Source organism: Chenopodium quinoa, unplaced genomic scaffold (assembly GCF_001683475.1).
Source record: "Chenopodium quinoa cultivar QQ74 unplaced genomic scaffold, ASM168347v1, whole genome shotgun sequence".
NCBI lineage: Eukaryota > Viridiplantae > Streptophyta > Magnoliopsida > Caryophyllales > Amaranthaceae > Chenopodium > Chenopodium quinoa.
In genome coordinates, this window is record NW_018742250.1 from 19,523 (window position 1) to 45,018 (window position 25,496).

The following is a 25,496-nucleotide window of genomic DNA, read 5'->3' on the forward strand; positions in this document are numbered from 1 at the left end:
GACGTGTAGATGTGTGAAAGTCTAACTGGCTAATACAAGAGGGGGGGTGAATTGTATTTGAGGTGAAATCTAAAAACTTTTTGCGGAATTTAACTAAATGAAATAGTGACGAGAGAAGATATAGGCTTTTCTAAATTTCCACTAAGTAATCAAACTCTTTACAAGTGAAGATTCAAACCCGTTAACAAGTTCCACAAATTAGGAACTTGTTCCCAACTCTCACAGAAGACTTCAGCAACGAAGCTTCCTTGACCTCACTTTACAAACTCACAATCCCAACCCCTAAGTACTTGAATACAATCTGTGATTACAAATACCTATTGCACTCAAGAATATATGAAGGAAAATAACTCTCTTTATGTTATTAGATGGCTACTGGAATTTTTATGCTCAAGAGTTATGTTTTTCTGAGATAGTTTGCATGAGTATTTATAGAGAAGGCTTAGTCATTAACCTCCACCATAATCACGTCCACATGTCAACAACCCACTAACAACTTGTGGAGTTATCTTGACAGATTGTGATCATGAAGAGGTTTCCTAGCCTTATCTAATTAAACCACTATCCTAACAACTTGATAACCATTAGCCGTATAAAAGATTTTCTCACAGAAAAACCACTTGCTAACTTTATCAAATATTTATTTAAAAGATTATCAAAAGTTTGTTTAAAAAGATTTTATTTGAAAAGATAAATTTATTATTTATTAAAACAACTAGATAATTATCTTCGATAATTATCTTTATTAAAACTTTTACAAATTATCTTTTCTTTAAGAAATTATCTTTTAAAACTAACTTTTATTCCAGTAGTCTTTAACATAAGTCATTGAGTTCCTTTCCGACTTTATATTATTGAGTGCTCACAATTAAAACTAGAACGTGAGATTTGCACGAGGCTTTTTAAAGAATGCTACTCCGCATCCAAGTTCCTACTCCGGAACGAACTTTGCTTGAACCCTTTATTCACCAAAGACTCAAAACATTCATTAGTCGAGTTTGTCAATTTGTCCATCAAAATCAAAAGGCTCAACAAATTCCCCCTTTTTGATGATGACAAACATTGACAAACTTAAGTAAATAAAATCATCCAGGCATGCAACAGAAATTTAAAGTAAGACATGAAAACAAAAAAAAAAACAGAGTAATTAAAGAACTTAAAAAAAAGCTAAAAAGTATTTATTTTAAAAAGACTGAGCAAAAGAGAAAAAATTAACAAAGACTTTAAAAATCTTAGAAAAAGTTTAAAAACTTAGATTACTAGGACTTTATTAACTTAGAAAAGTTTGTACCTTCGATGTGTGAGTTCCTTGGTAAACACTTTAGCCGCCATGAAGTTTGTCTTTTCCCCCTTTTGGCATTATCAAAAGATTGAAAAAAAACATTTTGCTATACTCCCACTAGACTACGTAGGGAATAGTGAGCTCAAATAATGCAAGGCAAAAATAAGTTAGGTACTAAATCATCAGCAACCTCACACAATCATATGAAAAATACGAGCCAAGTTCCGATTTAGGAAATAGAAGAGGAACATAGAGAATGTAGCAAAGGATAAAGGCGTACAAACCAAAGTTCAGAGAGATTAAACAAGACCAAAATAAAATTGTTCAACATATGAAATTAGAATAAGTGCAATCAAGGATTTAAAAGGCTGCATTGGTAGGATCAAGGGTTGGATTTGTGGGATCAATAGAGTCTTCCTCGACTTCCTCAAAGGCTACTCTGTTGATAGTTTCCAAGATCTCCTTGTTGCCTTCACTAAACTTGCCTTCAGCCTGTGCAAGCTGTGCCTCTACGCCTGCAAATCCGGTTGCTTGAGAATCTGCCAGAGCCTGCACCTGGCCTTTAAGAGAAAGCAGTTCCGAGGCCATTTCCTCCAGTTTCTTGCTCACCAGAGTAGTCAACTTCTCCATATCTGCTTGAACCTGTTGAAAATCATAAACAAACACACGAGTTCCAGAGAAAGCAGCAAAGCCAGTAGGCTGAAATGGAGGAGGAGAAGGTGAATGAGAAGGCTGCCTAGTAGGTGAGACAGGAATAGAAGAGGGTTCAGTGGAAGAGGGAACTTGGGTAGGTTTGAAGGTGGAATCAGATTTGTCTGAGGAGCTGATGGTTTCTACAGTCACAGGGTGTGTAGTAGAAAGGGCAGGCTTGACCACATTCCTCTTACTCCTTCTAAGGCCCCCTGTAAACACAGGAATGACAGGTGGTCCAGCTGTGCTCTCAGAGTCTGTGGTATGTTCCCTCTCACTTTGATCAGTTCCCTGCCCCTCATGTAAGTCAGATTGTCGAGCTTCCCCCTCAGAAACTTCCATATGTTCCCCCTCAGAATCTTCCTGTTTTTCTCCTTGCACATCTCCCTCAAGTATTTTTTCTTTGTTTTTCTCTCCGTTAGAACTTTTTCTTCTTCCTTATCTCCCTCAGAATCACTGGAGGTGGTAGCACCCTCACTAGCCTCCTCACTACCCTGGTCACTGCTTGCATCACATTCTTCCTTAGCTTCTTTCCCTTTCCCTTTCTTTTTCTCCCCTCCTTTCCGAGGCACAAAACATACTTTGCCATTTGTAAGCCTAAGACTCAGTCTAAGTAATGATTGTTCAGAGAGGATATTATCGGGTTTGAGATATGTTGGGGATTCACATTCAACATCAATACCAAAAGATTTGAACAACACAGTAAGGAAAGAGCCATATGGAATTGTGGTCTTTTGAGCATAAAAATTCAAGTGTTCAATCATTAGAGCAGGGAAATTAATCTGTATTTTGCATGCAAGACAGAATATGAGGGAGGCATCCAAGAGTGATACGGTACTCCGTTTTTGTAAACGGGGTACTATACCCTTCCAGGTGAAGGTAAACAGTAGCTTATGAAGGGGTGTTAGGGCATGATGGTGAGTAGTTTTCACTTTCGGATTTCCTCCAATAAATTGAAGGATTTTGCATTCATCATTATGGCCAATGTTTACAGATTGTTTGTGCTTTAAATAAGAACAATAGCCTTTAACAGGAACTTGAAATAGATTTCCAAGATAATTGGCATCAAACGAAATTGGAATATCATTAACTACGGCCGAGCACACACCATTATCACATTGAAAGGTATTTTTGAACTCATAAATAAATTTAGGATAAACAGGGTAATGAGAACAATTCTGGAACAAGTGAGTCCATTTTTGATAATCAATTAAAGAAGTAAATTCAGTGAACTTACTCGCCACACACCAATCATAGTTGATGTGATATCCGAGAGTGTAATTCCATGATGGGAATTTGGTGGTTGCGCGCCGTTTCCTGTCGCCGCCCTTCACAGCCTTAGCCTTCCTCTTTGGCTGAGCAGATGGATGCACCACCGCAATTGGCACCGGTTGTGGAGACCCCGTGTTTGAGGAGGGTTTGAATGGTGGTGATCGGGTTTTTGGGGTGGTGTTTCGGTTGGTTTTCATGGTGTTGAAGATAAAATGAAGGGAAGGAGAAGATGAATAGTGTGAATAGGAAGGAGAGAGAGTGAGGCCGGTTATGGGAGTGTATGGGGAATTTAATTGATTTGATAGGTGAAGGTGGAGTGAAAAGAAGAAAAAGAGTTTAATGGGGAGGAGTGAGAAAGAAAAGTGACGGTTTAAACTGTGAGGTAGTGGGGTAGTTTTAGAGGTAGTAGGATTTAATTTGGTGAAATAATTGCACTCATCTAATTCAATGTTGATAAAATAAAATCGTAAGTTAAGAAGTTGATATACATGCTTCTTATCTTACGTAGCAAATAAGATCTTTTTGTATTTTTGAATTCTATGAGGAATAGAAAAATTCATCATGAAAAAATAAGGAAGGAAAAAGATAAGAATAAAAAATAAGATAGAAATAAAAGATAAGAAAGAAAATAACAAGAAGAAAAATAAAAAAAAAAACGAAAAAGATAAATGAGAGCAGATTGATTGTAAATTATGATGATAATTTACGTGATCATGATACAGAGAGTAAAGAATGATGAAAAAGGAACTTGAAACAACATGGCTCAATACTTTTAACATATTTAAAAGTATGTATAAGTGACTTTTCAATACTTCACAAATCTTTCCCCTGGGTAATTTCAGCTGTGTTATTCACACAAGATTGAGCGTAGCATTGTTAGTTACATCCGATTTTACCTTAGGGGTTCCAAACAAAAATCACTTGAGCCGTAGCATCCCCAATTCCACACGCATCTTTTCAAACTTGTCTCTGCTTAAAGGCTTAGTTAAAATGTCAGCAATTTGAAATTCAGTAGAAATAAAATCTAGCTTAATTAAGCCCTTTTCAACATTATCTTTCAAAAAGTGATGCCTTATATGTATATGCTTAACTTTAGAGTGTTGTACTGGATCTTTAGAAATGCAAATGGCACTTGTGTTATCACAATGAATAGGAACGCACTCTAAAATAATGCCATAGTCACGCAACTGTTGTTTTATCCATAGCAATTGAGAGCAACATGCAGCAGCAGCCACATATTCTGCTTCGGCAGTGGATAGAGCAACAGTGTTTTGTTTCTTGGAACTCCAAGAAACCATGCAAGAGCCTAAGAATTGGACTATACCTGATGTGCTTTTACGATTGACCAAATCTCCTGCATAGTCAGCATCAGCATATCCTTTTAGGTCAAACGAGTCACTTTTTGGATAAAACAGACACAAGTCTTCCGTCCCTTTCAAGTATCGTAGAATTCTTTTGACGGCTGTTAGATGCGATTCCTTTGGATCCGATTGAAATCTAGCACAAAGACCTACACTAAACGAAATGTCAGGTCTGCTGGCAGTTAAATATAACAAGGAACCAATCATACCTCTGTATTTTGTTTGATCCACACGAGTTCCCTTGGGGTCTTGGTCCAACCTTGTGGTTGTTCCCATGGGAGTGTGGTTTATCTTTGTGCTTTCCATACCGTATTTTTTTAATAACTCCTTCACATATTTCTGCTGATGGATCATTATTCCTTCGTTAGTTTGCTTAATTTGGAGCCCAAGGAAGAAGTTGAGTTCCCCCATCATGCTCATCTCAAACTCACTGCTCATTAAATCAGCAAAGTACTTGCACAAGGATTCATTAGTTGCACCAAAAATAATATCATCAACATAAATTTGTACAATTAATAAATGAGTTCCTTTTGATTTTAAGAACAAAGTTTTGTCAACTTTTCCTCTTTTAAAATCATTTTGTAAAAGGAATTTTGAAAGTCTTTCATACCATGCTCTTGGAGCTTGTTTTAATCCATACAGTGCTTTATCAAGTTTAAAAATATGGTTAGGAAAGTTTGGATCCTCAAATCCAGGTGGTTGTTCAACATAGACGTCTTCCTTTAAAAAACCATTTAAAAAAGCACATTTGACGTCCATTTGATAAAGTTTAAAACCCATAAATGCAGCAAATGCAATTAAAATACGAATTGCTTCTAATCTAGCTACAGGAGCAAAAGTCTCCTCAAAATCGATACCTTCCTGCTGATTGTAGCCTTTAACAACTAATCTTGCCTTGTTCCTTACAATTGTGCCATGTTCATCTAGCTTATTCCTGTATACCCATTTGAGACCAATAACCTTTTGATTTGTTGGTTTGGGTTCAAGGTGCCACACTTTGTTTCTTTCGAATTCATTTAATTCCTCTTGCATGGCAACAATCCAATCAGCATCTTCCAAGGCTTCTTTGTGATTTCGAGGTTCCAGTGTTGATAAGAAGGCGTTGAATGCACAGAAGTTTCTCAGTTGGGATCTCGTCTGAGTTCCCTTGCTTAGGTCACTTATAATTTTATCCAGGGGGTGTGACCTTTGATGTTTCCATGGCTTTGGTTGGAATGATTGAGCTGGTATAAAAGTGTTATTTTGAGTTGCTCTTTCTTCCATTTCTTCATGGTGTTCTGCTTCTGCATTTGCTTCGCCTTCTGTATTTTCTGTTTCTTCTGTATTTTGATCAGAGGCTTCAGTATTATTTGGAACTTCAGTAGGTTCCTTATTAGTATTTTCAGTAATTCGAACATGCTGCTTTCTGGGAATTAATTCTTCATCTTGGTCTGTTGAACGAGTGAGACCAATTTCAAAATCTCCATCTTCATATTCCTGTATACAACCATAATTATTAGTTTCATCAAAAATCACATGTATACTTTCTTCTACACACATAGTCCTCTTATTGTAAACTCTATAAGCTTTACTATTAGATGCATATCCTAAAAAGACTGCTTCATCACTCCTTTCATCAAATTTTCCAAGATTTCTTTTATCATTATTGTGAACAAAACATTTGCATCCAAAAGCTCTTAAATGAGCAATATTAGGTTTTCTCCCTTTTAACAGTTCATAAGGTGTCTTGTCCAACATTGGTCTGAGCATGGCTCGGTTGACGATATAGCATGCTGTGTTGACGGCTTCTGCCCAAAAATTTCTTGGAAGCCCACTTGCTATTAGCATTGTTCTTGCCATGTCTTCCAATGTTCGGTTCTTCCTCTCAACCACACCATTTTGTTGTGGTGTTCTTGGCGCTGAGAAATTGTGACTTATTCCCTGTTCTCTGCAAAATTCATCAAACTTGGAATTTTCGAATTCCGTACCATGGTCAGTTCTCATATGAATAAGTTGATTACCTATTGATTTTTGTGTCTTTTTCAAGAAAGTCATAAACATATCAAAAGTTTCATCTTTACTATGTAAGAATATGACCCATGTAAATCTAGAATAATCATCCACAAGAACTAAGACATATCTTTTTCCACTTCTACTTTGAATTCTAACGGGGCCACACAAATCCATATGAATGAGTTCCAATGGTTTTGTGGTGCTTACCATTTTCTTTGATTTAAATGATGATCGAACATGCTTTCCTTTGATGCAGGCTTCACAAATTTTGTCATTTAGGAATTTGATAGAAGGTAATCCGATTACCAAGTCCTTTGACCTTAATTTGTCAAGCAATGAAAGACTAGCATGTCCAAAACGTTTATGCCATAGAAGTGGATCATCCTCAATAACACTTAAACAAGATAGATTGTATTTTGGAACTTTGTTAAGGTCCACGGTATATGTGTTCCCTTTACGAGTTCCTTCCAAAACGATTTTACCAGTGTTATTGTTGATGATTTTGCATTTTTCAGAAGAAAAGCTTACAAAGTTTCCTTTATCACAAAACTGAGAAATACTGAGTAGATTATGCTTCAAACCCTCGACTAAAAATACATTGTCAATTGCATGGGAACTTGACCTTCCTACTTTGCCAACAGCAACAATGTTGCCTTTCTTATTGTCTCCAAAGGTCACTGTTCCCCCTGTATAGGCCGTCAGTGAGAGAAATCTGGATTCATCTCCTGTCATGTGCTTAGAACAACCGCTATCGAGGTACCACTGGTTGTTCCCCCTCACTTCGACCTGCAAAAGAAATTAAGAGTTAGTAGTAGGAACCCTTTCATTCATGGGTTCCTGTGTTGACACATTTAAATCAGATTTCTTCTGCCAAACATAATTCACATTCTTATTGTACAGATTTGCTTTCTTAGTACATTCTTCACTGCGATGTTCCTTTTTACCACAGAAAGAACAAACGGTCTCACTAGGTAAGTTCACATATTTCTTTTTCTTTCCAGTGGACTTCTTCTTATGAACATAGCCTAGACCTTCTGTTCTTTTTGTCTGAGCTTCCTTTACCCACTTGGGAACACCCGTGCTTGCTGTATTTTTTCTTGCAATTTCTAGGTCCTTTTCTAGTTTCTCATTTTTATCATTGGTTTCCTTTATCTCTTTCTTAACATGCTCTAGTTCATTATTAAACATGATTAAAGGAACTTCAGTAGACCTGCAAGAATCAATGTTAGTACACAACATTTTATATTGAGTCAATTCAATATTCAGCATGATATTCTCACTCTTGACTCTTTCAAGGGATTCTTTTAGCATAATATTTTTATCTAACAATTCAAAGAATCTGCCTTGAACATCATTTCTTAAGCTATTCAGATACTTAACATGATCTCTACAAATTCCAGTTGCCTTTTCGGCTTGCCTTAGTTTTGCACATAATTCTTTATATTCATCTAAGGTTTCTAACAATAAAGAGATTAATTTATCCTTTGAGAGAGATTTCAAATAATTAGGTTGAATGACTACCTCATCATCATGCTTTGCCATTAGACAGAGATTGGCTACTTCATCGTCTGTGTGTTCCTGTTCCTCTTCTTCGGAACTTGATTCTCCCACGTGGAAATCATTGCTTTCCTGAAATTTGTTTTAGAAAAGTTAGGCTTGGAATTTCTGCTTTGATCAGCTTCTTTTCCCTTGCCTTTCTCAGATTCCCATAATGGACACTCTTTGATGAAGTGGTTGGTGCTTCCACATTTGTGACAAGAAGACTTGGCTTTGGGTTCCTGATTTCTTTTACTGTATCCTTTCTTCTTGTCTAAAAACTTGTTGTTACGGTAGAATTTTTTCAGCCTTCTCACCAACATTGCAGCTTCTTCTTCATCGATGTCAGACTTCTCTTCGGATTCTTCATTAGCTCTTAATGCTAGCCCTTGACTTTTGACAGTCTCCTGAGTCCGATTGTTCGACTGGATCTCGTGAGTAATGAGGGAACCCGCAAGATGTTCCAGATTAAACTTGGTGAAGTCTTTTGATTCCTGCACCGCTGCAACCTTTGCTCTCCATCTGTCATTGTCTGGAAGACTTCTTAAGACTTTTCTGACCTGCTCATCTATAGGAATTATCTTGCCAAGACACGTTAGTTCGTTAGTAATACCTTTAAATCGAGTAAACATGTCTTTAATGGATTCTTTGTTTCCCATTTCAAAGCGCTCATACTGAGACAAAAGAATGTCTATTTTGGAACGTTTAACATCTGACGTTCCTTCATGTGTAACTTCCAGAAGATCCCAAATTTCCTTTGCGGACTTGCACCCTTTGACACGAGTATGTTCATCGGGTCCAAGTCCCCAAATTAAAAACTTTTTGGCAGTAGCATTCATTTCAAGTTTTTCAAAATCAGTTTTTTCATACTCATCCATAGGTTTAGGGATTACCTCATTATTAGCATTCGTTTTCGTAATTTCGTAATCTCCTACTTGTATAATTCGCCATACCTGATAATTCTCTGCTTGGATAAAGATTTCCATCTTATCCTTCCAATAAGGATAAAATTTGCCGTTGAAGTATGGAGGCCTTTGAATGGATGTACTCCCGAATTCCTTTTCCTCTGTGTAAGCCATTTTCCAGGAACTTACTCAACAGGGTTGCCTGCGTGTTCTGAGTTCCTGCTCTGATACCAACTGAAAGTCTAACTGGCTAATACAAGAGGGGGGGTGAATTGTATTTGAGGTGAAATCTAAAAACTTTTTGCGGAATTTAACTAAATGAAATAGTGACGAGAGAAGATATAGGCTTTTCTAAATTTCCACTAAGTAATCAAACTCTTTACAAGTGAAGATTCAAACCCGTTAACAAGTTCCACAAATTAGGAACTTGTTCCCAACTCTCACAGAAGACTTCAGCAACGAAGCTTCCTTGACCTCACTTTACAAACTCACAATCCCAACCCCTAAGTACTTGAATACAATCTGTGATTACAAATACCTATTGCACTCAAGAATATATGAAGGAAAATAACTCTCTTTATGTTATTAGATGGCTACTGGAATTTTTATGCTCAAGAGTTATGTTTTTCTGAGATAGTTTGCATGAGTATTTATAGAGAAGGCTTAGTCATTAACCTCCACCATAATCACGTCCACATGTCAACAACCCACTAACAACTTGTGGAGTTATCTTGACAGATTGTGATCATGAAGAGGTTTCCTAGCCTTATCTAATTAAACCACTATCCTAACAACTTGATAACCATTAGCCGTATAAAAGATTTTCTCACAGAAAAACCACTTGCTAACTTTATCAAATATTTATTTAAAAGATTATCAAAAGTTTGTTTAAAAAGATTTTATTTGAAAAGATAAATTTATTATTTATTAAAACAACTAGATAATTATCTTCGATAATTATCTTTATTAAAACTTTTACAAATTATCTTTTCTTTAAGAAATTATCTTTTAAAACTAACTTTTATTCCAGTAGTCTTTAACATAAGTCATTGAGTTCCTTTCCGACTTTATATTATTGAGTGCTCACAATTAAAACTAGAACGTGAGATTTGCACGAGGCTTTTTAAAGAATGCTACTCCGCATCCAAGTTCCTACTCCGGAACGAACTTTGCTTGAACCCTTTATTCACCAAAGACTCAAAACATTCATTAGTCGAGTTTGTCAATTTGTCCATCAAAATCAAAAGGCTCAACAATGTGATACTATGATAGCATCTGGAGTACTATACTATACTATCAATGAACTCGATTATTTCAAGTTTACAACTACAAAGTTCCTTGCTCCTAACACAAATTATATACATAAATTGAACAAATAAATAAAGAATTAGCAACCTCTACCAAAAACATTACAAAAACAATACAAACAACAAACTAATGTTGGAGACTTTCCATACCTATTAACAAAAATAAATCATTTAGGTCTAAATTGAAAAACTCTGTTATACCAAATTGAGTGAAGAATCATATGAAACAAATCATACTTAAGAGGTTTAGGATGCCACAAGAAATGCTGCTGTACCTTTTTAACCCTCATATGCATTCGAAAAAATGTCTTTTCTGGTATTGAAAGAAGGATGTTCTTCAAATTTGGTATATCTTTCTCGGCCACAAACACAGCAAATGATTCCCAGTTCAATGTCTCGAAAAATGGAGGAACGAAGTTATCTGATATGATCACCGGGACACATTCATAGAAAATGGCCTCGACAACTCGTGGGCTATTGACTTCGTATCCTCTAGGACAGATACAATACTTGCTAGTTTTCATGTAGTTGATGTAGTTTCTATTGTCCTTAGAACGTGGCATGCTACCGAATATTTTCATGCCGGGATCAATATTGTTTCCCCAAGATTGTAAGAGAAGTGGCCGGAGATAACCGTGCATATTTCCAGCATAGAAAGCTAAGGTTTTTCTCTTGGAAGGAGGTTTTCCTCCTATGTCTCTTAAGGGATTTCGTGCTTTTCGTACATATGTTTCCGGGAGGGATACATCCTTGCCAAATTTGAATCCTTCTTTGACATCAGCATTGCATAAAGCTCGAATGCAATTAGCCATTATTCGCTTTGTTTCAGATGGAGCCTGTGAGGGAAAACAATGAACTGATCAGATCAACACTCATATATGACCACACTTAGTAGAGTAACAATATAAGTAAAAAAATAAAAAATTCTAATCAGTTCTAATCAAGATTCACCGTGGTTTCTATAAAATCCCCGTGCTAATATTGTCTAATTCTTATCAACATAAATGTATGTTTGGAAATCAAATCATAACCTATTTCTGTTTTAAATATGTGGGTTTTTTTTTTTTTTTTTTTTTTTTTACACCGTCCTAAACTAGTGTATGTGACTATTATTTCCGATCTAAGAATACAAGTTGCATGGAAACTTTCATTGTCACAAGTAGTTCTAAGCTGACTAGCTAGTAGTGGATTTGAGATGCTGTGGTGTTTTAAGTCGGGAAAGCACAGGATACACCTTTAGGACTCTCTAAAGGCCAAAAACTAGAATTCCAAAACAAGTGAACCAATGAATTGTAAGCCAATTTAGGGTCAATCAATCTCAGGATGCATGCCCTACATTTTCCCTTTGAATTGGCACTTGGCAGTTAGCACAACATTTCCAAAGTAAAGCAGACTCTATAAGAAGTAAACTGACTCGAGAAGAAACATACAAGGTATGTTCTTTCGAAATTTTAGTCATAAAACTTAAGATAATAATTGATAAGGAAGCATACCCAATCATGGCAAGCAACAAAGAAGTGATCTGCACCCTCAGTTCTGTTCCAATAGGGGTACTTTGTGGATATCATACTCACATAGTCCCTTAAATGCTGTATAAGGTTTTTATGGCTATGTGAATTGGGCACATACAAAGCCTCCTCCAACTGCCGAGAACTGAAAGGAAGGTAAAAGAGGTGTGCTTCTCTGGGTCTTTTGGTAACATAATGCTGGTTTGATTCCATCTGTTTCATAAACCATCCTTCGGAAGCATATATTCCCTCAAGTGGTGGCCTGTGGAATATTCTCCTGTCACCTTCCTTATAGATGTAGACTTTAAGCATCTGCTCCATTAACTCGTAGCTCCTGTTGAAATGTCATAACATAGTAGCAAATAATGAATAGTTATCATTGTTAGTGATAAATTTTGCATTCCAAGATCATTAAAGATCAATATGTGTGCGCGTGATGGTTGTAATTAAACAAAAACTTAGCATAATGGTTAAGTCGCAAGAGTAATATACAATTCGTGATCCAAGCTTCAAGAATTCAATCCCAAATGTGCTGTTAAGCTTGATTTATGCATGGCTAATGAGAGTATAAAAAAAGGCTGAATATAGGCATTAGTGCATTACCTCTTAAACATGCTTGCATTACGATATAAGGGAGCATAGAGTCCATCGTTCAAGGGAGGTGCATTCTCAATCAGTTGTTTTGCAAGTACTAAATCCTTATCTACTTTTGATGACCATCGCGGTACCTAAAAATATTAGGAAATCAAAATTAATTAACACAATGAAATATACTTATGCGGACAATGTATGAATTCAGATAATCATACATACCATAGTAGGAGGTGACAAATAATTTTGGATCAACTCCTCACTCATGTCTGACAATGTAAGGACATCCTTTTCATATATTTTGGACTTAGGCTTCTTTTCTGAAACATGAACTAGAGGTGGCGGTAGCAGTGGCGGCGGAGTGCTTAATTCCATACTTAAATTAGGAGGTACATTATGTGGTAAACTTAATGGTGCAACTGAAGGTTCTATTGGGGCCAAACTAAGATTCCCATTATCCTCCGGTGGCAATGCAATTTCTTCTTTCCTAGTGTCAATGGATGAAGAATTAAGCTCAGTAATATTGCCAGGTTCAGGATCCTCCTCCAAGGTGAGAGAACCATTTCGGCCTTCATCAAGTCCCACCAAAGAATTGTTCCTGTCTTCAGATATAATGCTTGTATCTGTAACGCTAGGTGAACTCAAGTTGCTTGATAAGGATGTAGAGTTCTCACCAACGAGGCTAAGGTCTTTTGGCACGGGGACTTCACCCCGAGAAAATAGGGACCATAAAGCACTACCCTTTGGAAATTCAATAAACTGGAACAATATAACAGTTATAAACACCAAACCAATTAGCCAAAGCAATCTTCTAGTTTCCACTGGAAAGGCTTTTAGCAAATCAGCTCCCATATTATATTGAGCTGAAGCTCAGGCAAGAATCTACCACAGAAATGTACCAGAAAATTTCAGAACTGGTGTTCCACACAAAATTCCTTCGCTTTCTTTAAGAATGAGGAGCTCATGATGTTGCTAAGTATCTGAAAAAACCATATTGACAAGTCAGGCATTGGAAAACTTGGTTATTATGTACACGTACGTACATATGTGTTGATGAATGTCCGAGGATGGATGAAGGGTGGGGGTCATTGATCAATTGTTTTCATTGGTACATCCAAGCAAGAAGAATCATGTCACTCCAATCAAGAAGATAAGACCCCAAAAAGAGCGCAGAAGTTTAAAAAAAAAAAAAAAAAAAACCATTACAATTGTACACTCTGATTGAAAATAACATAATCAAATGAAACATCAGCAGAAACTCTTAAGCAGTAAAAAGTTATACTTTGTTTTAACATACTCCCTTAGTCTCAAAATAAATTCATACTTGCCTTCTACATAAAATATCCTCAATCGTCCACACCCAATCTTTCTTTAACTTTCTTGGTGATCGTTTGGTTGAACATATTATTTATATTATACCTCCCATGAAGTTGCATTATGAAGTAGGTTTAATTCCAATCATTAGTTAAGTTGTTTGACTGAGAGTAGGAAGTAAACATTCACACAATTATTTCCACTTACCCAAGAAGGACTAACTTAGGTAAGCTCCATTTACCTAGGGGCTTCCTACACTTTGAGGCCAGGTAAGTAGAACTTCACATAAAGCCCTTCCCGCGTTTTAATGCTAACCAAACAGCTTGACATTGTTCCACTTCTAATTCCCATGCTATCTTATGCTAACCAAACAAGCACTTAATCTCCGTGCTAAATTCAAAACTTCACATAATGCCCTTGTACGTTTATGTTTTATTCAAAAAATAAAAAAAGTGTACGTTTATGTTAACCAAACAACTTGACAATGTTCTCATTCCATGGAACTTCCACTTCTCATGCAATCTTATGCTAACCAAACAAGCACTTAATCTACGTACTAAATTCAAGTGCGTATTCTATATAGGGACATGGGGATTCATAAATCTTATAATGTGGCACTACACTGGCACACTACTACCTAATGGAAGATAATTAAGGGAGTATGAGAAATTAAGGAGCTACCAATTTTAGATTATGCACATTATTAAATATATTGGTTGGTTGAACACTATGAACAGAATCAATACGAAGTATAATAGAATAAGATTTATTTAAAAAACAAAAAACACGCAAGTGGAAATCTACTTTCTACTTTCTTGTACTCCACTACCTAATAATTAAACATGTACTCATACTCATTAACCAATAATTAATCAATGAATACTCTTTTATACTTTATTAATAGTAATAATGGATACTCCGTATTATCTTGAGATATAAATGAATTATGTGTTGCACCTTACATGCATATAAAATTCCAGTTGTCCCAAACATTGAAAAAATAAAAAAAATAAAACAATTCTACCTACCAAATCTTAAATGTCAAAATAATTAATTGAAATTAAAGAGAAAATAAACATGACCAAAATTGCTGCAATGAAGGAGATAAACCAATTAATTACATGTAAATAATGTAGTCTATGAGAATTTTAGTAAGTAGTAACTACCAAATCAATAAACTTGAGATTAAACTTTTCAATCACTTTACTTAAAATTAAAAAATTAAAAATTAAAAAAAAAAAATTAAAGAAAAAGAAAAGATAAAGAGGGAACAAGTAAAAGGAAAAAAAAAAAGACAAAAGAGCAGAGCATAATAATACAGTACTATGAAATATCCTCAAATGTCCTTTCCTTATTCTACCTTACAGTTGAAGCAAACACAGTAATTTATTACTGTACTTGGTATTTGTATAGATTTTGAGATCCACCATGCAATTAAATTTAAGATAATATTAAGTTTTTAGACCATATATTAACAATAAAGAGTACAAACCCAGAAATTAAATCCCGAAAAAGCAATCCATTGATCAAAATTCACAGAATATGACAATATGTATGAATTCAACAAGAAATCCAGATACTCAAAAAGTATAAAATAGAAAAATTAAAGAACAAAAATACAAGAAAATATTCATTAATAAAATGACAAAATGCATGTAAGAAATTAACAAAAGAAAAGACAAGAAGACTTAAGACGTACCACGTACCCAGTATAATCTTGAGCAAGAATCAAAGAAAAACAGAGGAAAACAGAGGAATTTTGATCTGAATTTTTAAGGTAAGAAAGTGATAGAGAAAGTTTGAGAGAATTTCATGTACAGTAATGAAATTTGGAGAGAGAAAAAGGTGTAGAATTTTCCAAATTGGAGTGTTAGCAGCCAAAGAAGAGTGTTAAGCTGACTTTAACTAGTTTGGGGTTTTGGGGCAAAGCCAAAGGTTGGTCCATGATTTAACTTTATATTATACCAGTACGAAGTATTTGAGTGTTAAATTTTTTAATCTATGGTATTTTTTATTTTTATTAATAATTGGAATCTGACATTTCATAATGACTAAAACTTTTGTGTCTAAGGAAAGGAGATTTGATTTGCCCACGAGAGGGTAGCCAACGCGTGATGCTTTGTTCCTTGGTTTGAAAATGTTAGCCATTTGAATGAGGTGTGGATGGGTCGTGGCCTGGCTTAGTGGGTTCAAGTGTGATCTTGTGATGAGAGGTATGTTTCGTGTGGTGAACTCGAGCATGTTTGTTAAAGGTCGGTATGGATTCAACGTTTAATATAGTATTGTGCAATGGATCTATATATGACTTACAGAGTTACGGACAATACATGTATTGTGTACATATTACTACAAATGAGTTAAATGTGTCAGTTCTGTGATATGAATGTATGATGTGGCTTATAGTGTACTCACAGAAGAAAAGACTAAATATGTTTCATTTAGGTATATTCGGGTGTATAGAGTTTGCGATAATTAATATATGGAAACCATTTTAATGTAAATGAAAAACAATAATAAGGGATAATGATCGCAAAAGGAATAGAGGAAAATTTTAGGGGAAGGAATATGATAATCTCATTGTTTGGTTTGCTTAACCTCGTGAATAATTTCTCATTGTTTGGTTCTAAGATAATTAAATAAGAAACAGACTTATCCAAAGTAAATTTTGTTTATTTAGAATATCTACGAGTATTGTATAAGGTAAATTATGAGAATTTACGGAGTAATCATTAACCAAATTAAACATTATCATTTCCTCTGCTTTTTTAATTCTTCAATTTGATTTTTACACTACTTCCATACATCCTGCTTTATACATAAAATTAATTATTTAAAATCGTTTTAATATATAGTTTTCGAATATCAATTTTTTGTAATATATAATGATACCGTCCAGTGATGACGGATCGACAAGTAATTTGAGACTTTGAGTAAAATATACGTGCACGTAGAAGAGAGTAAAGCGATGGGTACAAAACTAAAATAAATAATTTGCAAGTTCCACGTTTTATGCCGCCTTAGGCTTGTCATTGCGGTGAAGTATCAGGTCTATTTACCTCCTAAGAGGTCATTTTGGCTTGTTGTTTTAAGGACGTTTTTTGACTTTTTCCCTCAATCAATGTGATTTTATGAGTATCATATTAAACAAATTTTAAGCTGACATCAACCCTATAATTATTACTCCACCATTTTATTATTGCATTGGCGCTTCAATATGCATGAGATCATTTAATGATCATAGGTTAAATCATTACTCTATTATGCAATCATTCATGCATGGGCAGCAGATTTGCAGGAGTGGTATAACAAATAGTCCTAAAAAAAAGTTGGTTTTAGATCAGAGTACATAGATGATGATCACTGTAAATGATATCTTTTAACACCCTGTTTTTTTGAGCTTCTGAGCAAGCAAAGTAGAAGAGACCACAACACCTCAAAAGAACAGGACCTAATTTAGTTGATTCCATTAGAAATTGCAACATTGGGTTTGTTGTTAATACAATTTTCGTTTGGTAAATTTATATGCGCGTAGAAAGTACTTTTAATCAAAGTAGGAGATTATTTACTCACATAATTTAGGTGCGTGAATGAAACTTAATTCAATCTTTCAAACGATTTTTGTATACGGTGTTTTTTACCCTATGAAAAATCACCAAAAATGTGATGTAATGATTGAATTGAAGTTTATTATGCTTAAGAGCCAAATGTACTGTCATCCTATCATTTTTTAAAGTTTTGCAAGATTTAATAGTTTTACGTGTCATCATGGATTCATGGTGATCCTACAACTTAATCTATTTTAATTTGACTTATTTCAATAGTAATTAATATAATAATTAATTGATATAATTAAAAGTGGTTGTGTGAATGAGAGTTGAGCTAACCTCAACCATACCCAAAACTAATTGAAGTAATACCTAAAAACCTACTAACCTAATTTCACTTAAGAAAGAAAAAAAATGCAAACAATTTTTAAAGATATTGATTACAATAAGGCAAAAAAAAGAAGTTATGAAAAAAGGTAAAACTATCTCATTTAAAATACAATATTCCATTTGAAAAGAGAAACTTTGACCATGATTATTCCTCGATATTATGGGGTGCATTGAAGAAAATACGAAGTAGTAAAATTTATCCACGTGTTTTTCAGTTTTGTACCATGTTGAGCTTTCATGTGTTTTTCAGTTTGTACCATGTTGCTTTCATGTGTTTTTAAAGCATTGGAAGAAAGATAAATATTGAGAATGAGGAAGAAAATAATAATAATAATAATAATAATAATAATAATAATAATAATTCTCTCGAAAATTTGGCCGTTTATAGGCGATAAGGGTACGGTTTAGGTAAGTTCATTTTCCAGTGGGTTTTCCGGCGTCAGAAAGTCCGGTGGAACCTCGGCGGCATTGTACGGTTCAGGCGTACTTCAGGGGTGGTTTTCAAGCGGCTCCCGGTACAATTTCAGGCGACTTTCAGGCTCCTTTTCGGGCGCGTTTTTGGGTGCAATTACAGGCAATTTTCAGGCTGTTCTCGGGCGCGAATTGGGTTTGTTTTTCAGGCAAAGTTTCTTGTGCGTTTTAGGCGTGTTTTTTTAGTCAGTTTTTAGGGTGTTTGGCAGCAGATTATTGATCAGTTACGGGAAGGATTTTTGGTTTTTCTGGTGGTTTTAGCGATGATCAATCTTCGGTGATCATCTGTCGGTGTTCACTATTTCTGTCGGTGTTCAATTTTGGTGATCACTACTTCTGTTGGTGATCATTATTTCAAACGGTGATCAATTTTCGGTGTTCAATTTCCAAGGTCTTCTGCTGCAATTTTGGTGTGCAATTTTGGTGAGCATTTTTGGGTTTTGTTTTAGTGCAATTGTGGTGTAGTTTTGTGGATTTGTGTTTACAGCGTCTTCTTGTACCTTCTATTTTTGGTGCAATTCTTGGTGGTTGTATAGGTTTTTGTTGGTGTTTCAAGGTGCTTTTGGCTATGGTGGTGGTGAAGCTATGTCCGTGAGGTTTCATTGTCCCTTTGTGGGTCTTAGTGGTTGTCAAGATGGGGGTGGAAATGGCCTTAATAGAGGTTCTTTGATCAAGCATCTTTGTGATCGTCATTGTTGCATCGGTGCGCGGGATATCACACGGCATTCTCTTACTTCTAATTTGGCAGTTTATACTGAGGCTGAAGTTACTTTTTCGCGTATGGGGATTTGGTTAATTATGTGGGGTTTGTTACAAAACGCATACACATCGTACTAAGTGTCGTCATAGTCCGAGTGAGATTGTGTCACCCCCAGATGAAGGAGATGGTATTGTTCGTTTTGTGCTTCATGGTTTCTCCAAGCCGCAAGCTCCCTCTTCTTCGGCTCAGCTTGGGTGCATAGGGGGTTTGGTGCAAGATCAACATTGTGCTTTTGATGTGGCTCTTCTTCTTGATTGTTTGTTCTCCAAGGGGTTTCATACTGTGAAGTCTTTACCTCCCAAGTGTCGTTTGGAGTTTTCTCGGGTTCTCAAAGGTGCCCTTGATAAGGTCATATCTAGGCCTGATGACATTTCTAGTTGGGTCTCTTTGTTGGTGTTACCTCTTTGTACCCTTAAAACCTTTCGCCCGCGGAGCAGCTCTGAGTCTAGGTCTTCAGCAAAACATCGGCATCAAGAAGAGAGTATTTCCCATGATATTTGTTCTTGGAGTGCGCCAGGTGGTTGCAGCTTGTTAGGGATACTTTGGCAGAGGATTCTCCTACTTTATTAGTGGTTGGTGATGAGGACCTTGATTTGGAGGAGCGTAATATCAAGCAATGTCGTAGGAAGATTTGGGACGGCCATTACGCTGCTGCAGTCCGGGTTCTTTCTTCTTCTGGCGTTGCTCCTTATAATGACGCCACTCTCGCGGATTTACAGTCTAAACACCCTACTTCTCCAGCTCCATCCTTGCCTGGTATACTCGTTGATGGCCTACATCTCGTTACTACTTCTGCTATTGTTTTGGATCAGATTAAGAGTTTTCCACGTGGCACTTCATGTAATAGGGACAGTTTACGTGCTCAGCACCTTATGGATTGCTTGAGTGGTGCTGCGGTGGCTATATCAGATGAGTTAGTTGGCTTTATTACCGGGGTGGTTAATCTCTTTCTAGCTGGAAAGTGTCCTATGGAACTAGGAGAGTATGTTGCTAGTGCTCCTCTTACACCACTTGTCAAGCCTGGTGGTGGTAACCCATTTCTAAATTCCGGTGAAAATTCCGTCAGTGAGCCCCACTTTTTTTATTTTTTTCCTTTTTTTTCTTCTATTCTCTGGATTTCTCACTTTCTCCCCCCGATTTTTTCACTCTCCTTCTTCCTACCTTCTTCCTTTCTTCTTCCACCTTCAATCCTCACCCCAATTTACTGGACAGCCACCATAATCAACCTCACCGCCCTTAACATACACCACTAGCCACTGCAATCTACCCTACCACCCTCAACACACCCCAGCGACCACCGCCTTCAACTTCACTACCCTCCACACACATCTCACCGCCCTCAACAAACCCCACCGAAAGAATAAGGGTCGATTTAGGGTTCATGCTTCAATTGAATTGGGGGTTTTCTTAAATTAGGGTTCCTATTTTAAGAAAACCCCCAATTCAATTGAATTAGCAGGTGGTGGTGGGAGTTCAACCTCAACCTTCTGCTTCTCTAAACTAGCCAAAGCTTCCTGAAGTTCAACCTCAATCTTCTTCCTTCCTTCAGCCCACTTGGCCTCAACTTCAACCCGCGTCTCCTTCTTCATCTTATTCAAGGCAGCAGAAATCTCAGCACGTGCACCACGCATGACAGCATTAGCTTGTTCTTCAAGCTGCTTAACTTCAGAAGAAGTATCCTTAACATCAGCAAGCTACTCTTTAATGGTGGGTTTTTGTTACAGAGAAATTGAGATTTTATTGTTGCTTTAGAAGGGGGGTTTTGAGGAGAGAGAATTTGGGTTTAGAGGTGGTTGATGCGGTGGTTGTTAGGAAGGATTTGGCGGAGGAGGCCATGAGCATGTTGGCCATTACTGCCGGTTATGGTTGTTCTTTGTAATTGACGAGTGGTGGAGGATCTAGTCGCCATTGATGGGGGAATTAAGGTACTGAACTTGAAGGTTGAAGAAGGTGGAAGAAGAAAGGAATAAGGTAGGAAGAAGGAGAGTGAAAAAATCGGGGGGAGAGAGTGAGAAATCCAGAGAATAGAAGAAAAAAAAGGAAAAAAAAAAAAGTGGGGCCCACTAACGGAATTTTCACCGGGATTTAGAAATGGGTGGTAATCTGTGTGCTTAATTAATTTAAGGGGGGGTTAAATAAAAATAATTTTGTTTTGGGTGGTTATATCAAAAATGGTCTTATTTTTGGGTGGTAATTTACAACAACAAATTATTATTATTATTATTATTATTATTATTATTATTATTATAATTATTATTATTATTATTATTATTATATTTCAAAAACAGACAAAGTCATACAACCTACAATAAATTAGTGGGAAGCCGAGATACAATCTGGGCCCCCACTCCTCTAGCTATAGCAAAGCCTACCCTAGTGAAGATATGAGCTGTAGCACGAGCCCCAATGTCTTGCGTCGCCGAGAACCTCTGAACCCCCTTCAGCAACGCAACAACTTCCTTCTCTAATTCCCCAAGCGAAGAAAAAGAGAAGGGAATGGAACCATATCCAATTAGCCGACAACTAGCTTCATACTTCACCCGCATCCGATGAGCCGCATCAGCCACAACCCGTCCAGGAACAAAGTCAGATAGCCCTGTCTGTGTCAGAGGAGAAGACCCTGTTAAGTCCACACATACATCGCGACCACGATCCCATGAATAAAGTAACACATCTGCAGGTCTGAGGGCCCCGTCATGTCCTCCAAACAACCCTATGTCAACCTCCTTTCTTGTTGAAATCCCAGATCTATAGCAAATATCAACAAGGGTATCCCAGACAACATTATGTCGATGTTTAATACCCACGATACCAGCACACGACACCGCGTGATCACCGAAAATATCCCCAGTAAAAACCCTAGAACAAGCATAGCACGGCGTTGAGATAGAGAACAATGGAACACCCAGCCGGTAGCACAACACACATCAGTAGGTCTTTGCGTTCATCGTCTGACCTAACCTAGAAAGAGGGACCGCCCGAAGCCAAGAAGAGGTGTGACCTCCCTGATGCGATTTCCACAATGCAGATTATCGAGGAGACAAAGAAAAGGCGGATTCTGCAGAAGCGGTAACCTTTGTGAAATATATATATATATATGCCAATTTCTTCATGAGTTTAGGGGCAGCGACCTCACTAGGATTACTCAAAATGTTAGACTCCACCATTCTATTGAACAAGCTCAACGCATCCTCAAAGGCTCGACCAAGGCCAACAACGCCAGCATGCCATAGAAGCCTCGTCTGCAACCAAGCATACTGTAATCGTGAAGCAAGAAAAGCATAATGACGGACATCACCTGCGGAATAAACACCAAGGCCGCCATACGCAAAAGGCAAGGTGGCAAGCCACCACTGCTAATCACCAAACCCAGGCCCTGAAGCAGTAACAATACGCTCTAAGGAAGATAAAAAATCCCCATCGAATGTGTGCTGAGTCGTCTCAAAAGTACTAGGAGGACAAGTAAGCAATGCAAAGTAGAGTTTAGAAACTCCGGTACAAGCCCTAAGCAACAACAGCTCGCACTGAGGATCATCAAGCTTAGCAACCCTATCCATAAGTGCAATGGTCTTGGTCACCCTCTGCAGCACAAGCTCACCTTCAAAACCGGAATCAGAACTAGCGGGACCACCAAGCAACTTAACACCACGTAAGGGTCGAGCAGTATTAGGTGAAAAGACACCCACAAGCTTGCTTCGAGGGTCTTCTAAAGGCCAGAAAACCACGTTAAGATGTAACCCAAGACAAGGCCCTTCATCCATAATCATCTGCAGATCCTTACCCACCACCAACGTGTCACCAATAACAGTGCCGTCATCCAAATACCAAGCCTGAAAACATACATCAAAAGTGTCTCTGATTTTACACACCAAGGGTTGTAAAACCAAAGCAAAAAGAAGAGGACCAAGGGGATCACCCTGCTGCACCCCCTGAGACGACCATAAGGTGTGGTCCCCGTAATATAATCTAGCTGGAATAGAGTAGCATAACTCAACCCATCGCGAAAGGCCCGGACAACGATGATGAACTTCACGTAACATGGCCGCACGATCAACTAGATTGAAGGCATTTTGAAAATCCAGCCAGTGGCGGAGCTAGGGTGGGTTCAAGTGGGTTCATTGAACCCACTGATTTTTTGAAAAAAATTAAAATCTTTTTTAAAAAAAAAAAAATCAAAATAGGTTTAAATAGAATATTTGTGTATTATATGACAACAAGTAAAGTTGTAGCCCAGTGGTTATTTTTACCTCCCATCACACAAGAGTTTGTGGGTTCAAAACCCATAACTCACACTTTTTTTTTAATTTTGTTTCATGAGCTTTCCCTGCTTCAAGCTTTCCTCTTCCTCATTCCCCCAAATTGCAAAACCCTAACTTCTTCCTCCTTCTCTTAATCTCTTCCCGTTCTTCCTCCTTCAGTCCTTCTCTTCCCGTTCTTCCTCCTTCTCTTCCCGGCGCAACACGGCAGCAGTCAGCAGAACGCCAGAACACGGTGGCAGCGGCAGCGCACCAGCCACTCACCCAGCAGGCCAGCAGACCCACCGTCGTCCGTCACAGCACTGACAGCCTCACAGCCGTGTATCGGTGTATGTAGGTAAGTGAATTTGGGGATTTTTTTTTTTGCAAATGTAATTTACTTCTCAATTTGGGGATTTTTTTTTTGCTAAATCATTGAATACTTGAAATTCATATGCTAAATTGCTAATATACATTACGAATTTCCAATTTTTTGTAAATTGCTGAAGTTTGGTTATAATTATCTAATTTACTTCTCAAGTTCTCAATTTGGGGATTTTTTTTTGTTACATTGTTGAATTTCATATGCTATTTTCTGTATTTCGTTTTCTGCCTTCTAGTTTTCATAATTTCATATGTTATTTCGTTTTCTTCCGTCTAGATTTCGTTTACTAATTGAGTAATTGACTGTAATCTTTAATTACGATAGTTTTAATTAGCTTTCTAGATTTATCATTCATTCATTGATTTCATTCTGCATTTATCATGTGTGTGTAGCAAACCAGCAGTATATACCTATTATACCATGAGTTTAGAGTCATTTTGGAAACGTGTCGGGAAGTCACAAAAGTCTTCAACTTGTTCTTCACCTAGTTCAAGGGATCCTCCAATAGAAGAACATGTGTCTCCTAATGATGATGAGGTTCCTATTGCTGCAACAATTCCACCACCTGAGAACACAGGTCCAAGTGTTCCAAATACTACTGTTGACTCCGATGATACTCGCATTTATGATGTTGATCTTCTTCCACATGACCCTGGAAAAAGAATTCCAATTATGGAGTATGAAGACTCGAAGAATGCTTATGTAGTCTTTTTTTTTTTCATTTTTCTATGTGTAATCTATTTGTAATCCATAGTTTGAACTTATTTATGTACTGAATATTTAATTATTGTATTTTTATTCCTTTGTTAATTATGATTTCAAATTTCGGAAGTTTCGAACCCACACTTCGAAAATCCTGGTGACGCCACTGAATCCAGCAATAACATGGAAAGGCCAACATCGGAACCACGATCCTCAATCAACCGATTCATAGCATGAAGAATCGCCTCACCTCCCGAAGTAACCCCAACACCAAATTGGAGACCATCAAAGTAACATCCTAAAGACTGGCCAACCATAACAACACCGACCTTCGAAACCAGACGACGCCAAACGGTACCCACAGCTATAAGACGATGGTAATCTGTGTGTTTAATTGATTTAAGGGGTGGTTAAATAAAAATAATTTTGTTTTGGGTGGTTATATAAAAAATGGTCTTATTTTTGGGTGGTAATTTACAAATTATCCTAATAATAATATTTTACTATAGTTAAATTTTTCCAAAATAGTGGTTTGTTGTTTTAATAGTTTTGCATATGTTTGGAGCTAAAATATATATTTTACTATTTTAGTAGTTTTGAATATAAATTTAAATATAATAGAATTATGGATTCTAATCAATAACTATATAGACAAATATATTATTAGGCAAAAAAAAAATGAATATTTTCTTTTAGTAGAAGGTTTTGCAAATTATGTTAAGAGTGTTTTTTTATAGCTATAAATATTTGTGTTAAAGATATGTCAAATCTTTTTTATTTTAAGTAATTATATATTGTATAAGATAAGGGAATTATTTTTGTATAAGATTTGTTTCTTTAATACTTAGAATTTTATTCAAAAAAAAGAAAAAAAAAAACTTAAGACACACCAAGAGATGACACGTGTCGTTGATGGTGTGTCTTTTAGTATATAGTTATTGATTGATGATTGATTGATTATTGATGTGATCAAAGTTGTGCATTGATAAGTGTGGTTATTAAAAATGAAATAACTTAAATAATAAATTTGAGCATTTTTATGAGTAAGTAATCTTTATGAGTAGTTTCCTAATTGATATCTTGTTAAAATAATTACACATCAATGATGAACCTCAAAATAATACACTGTTATTAATGGTTAAAAAAAAACAGAAAAAAAAGGTGAGAGCTTAAATTTGGGGATGGAAGCTTTGATTCTACTCTTAAATCTTAAAATTTACTCTTTTTGAACCGTTAACATTAAAGTTGGG

The 25,496-nt window shown here is 36.6% G+C and overlaps 1 protein-coding gene across 2 annotated transcripts; it reads right to left on the reverse strand.

Moving 5' to 3' along the window:
- Positions 1–10,296: 10,296 nt before the first annotated feature.
- LOC110682832 (probable glycosyltransferase At3g07620) lies at positions 10,297–15,697 on the reverse strand. 2 transcript variants are annotated; one of them, XM_021859181.1, is made up of 5 exons: positions 15,465–15,697; positions 12,667–13,424; positions 12,457–12,581; positions 11,839–12,187; positions 10,297–11,181 (listed from the first exon to the last, which is right to left on the reverse strand). In XM_021859181.1, the coding sequence occupies exons 2-5, from the start codon at positions 13,294–13,296 to the stop codon at positions 10,513–10,515; spliced, it is 1,773 nt and encodes a 590-aa protein (XP_021714873.1). In that variant the 5' UTR covers positions 13,297–13,424; positions 15,465–15,697; the 3' UTR covers positions 10,297–10,512. The 2 variants fall into 2 exon arrangements, with proteins under 2 accessions (XP_021714873.1, XP_021714870.1); XM_021859178.1 differs by having other exon boundaries at positions 15,458–15,697.
- Positions 15,698–25,496: the final 9,799 nt, after the last annotated feature.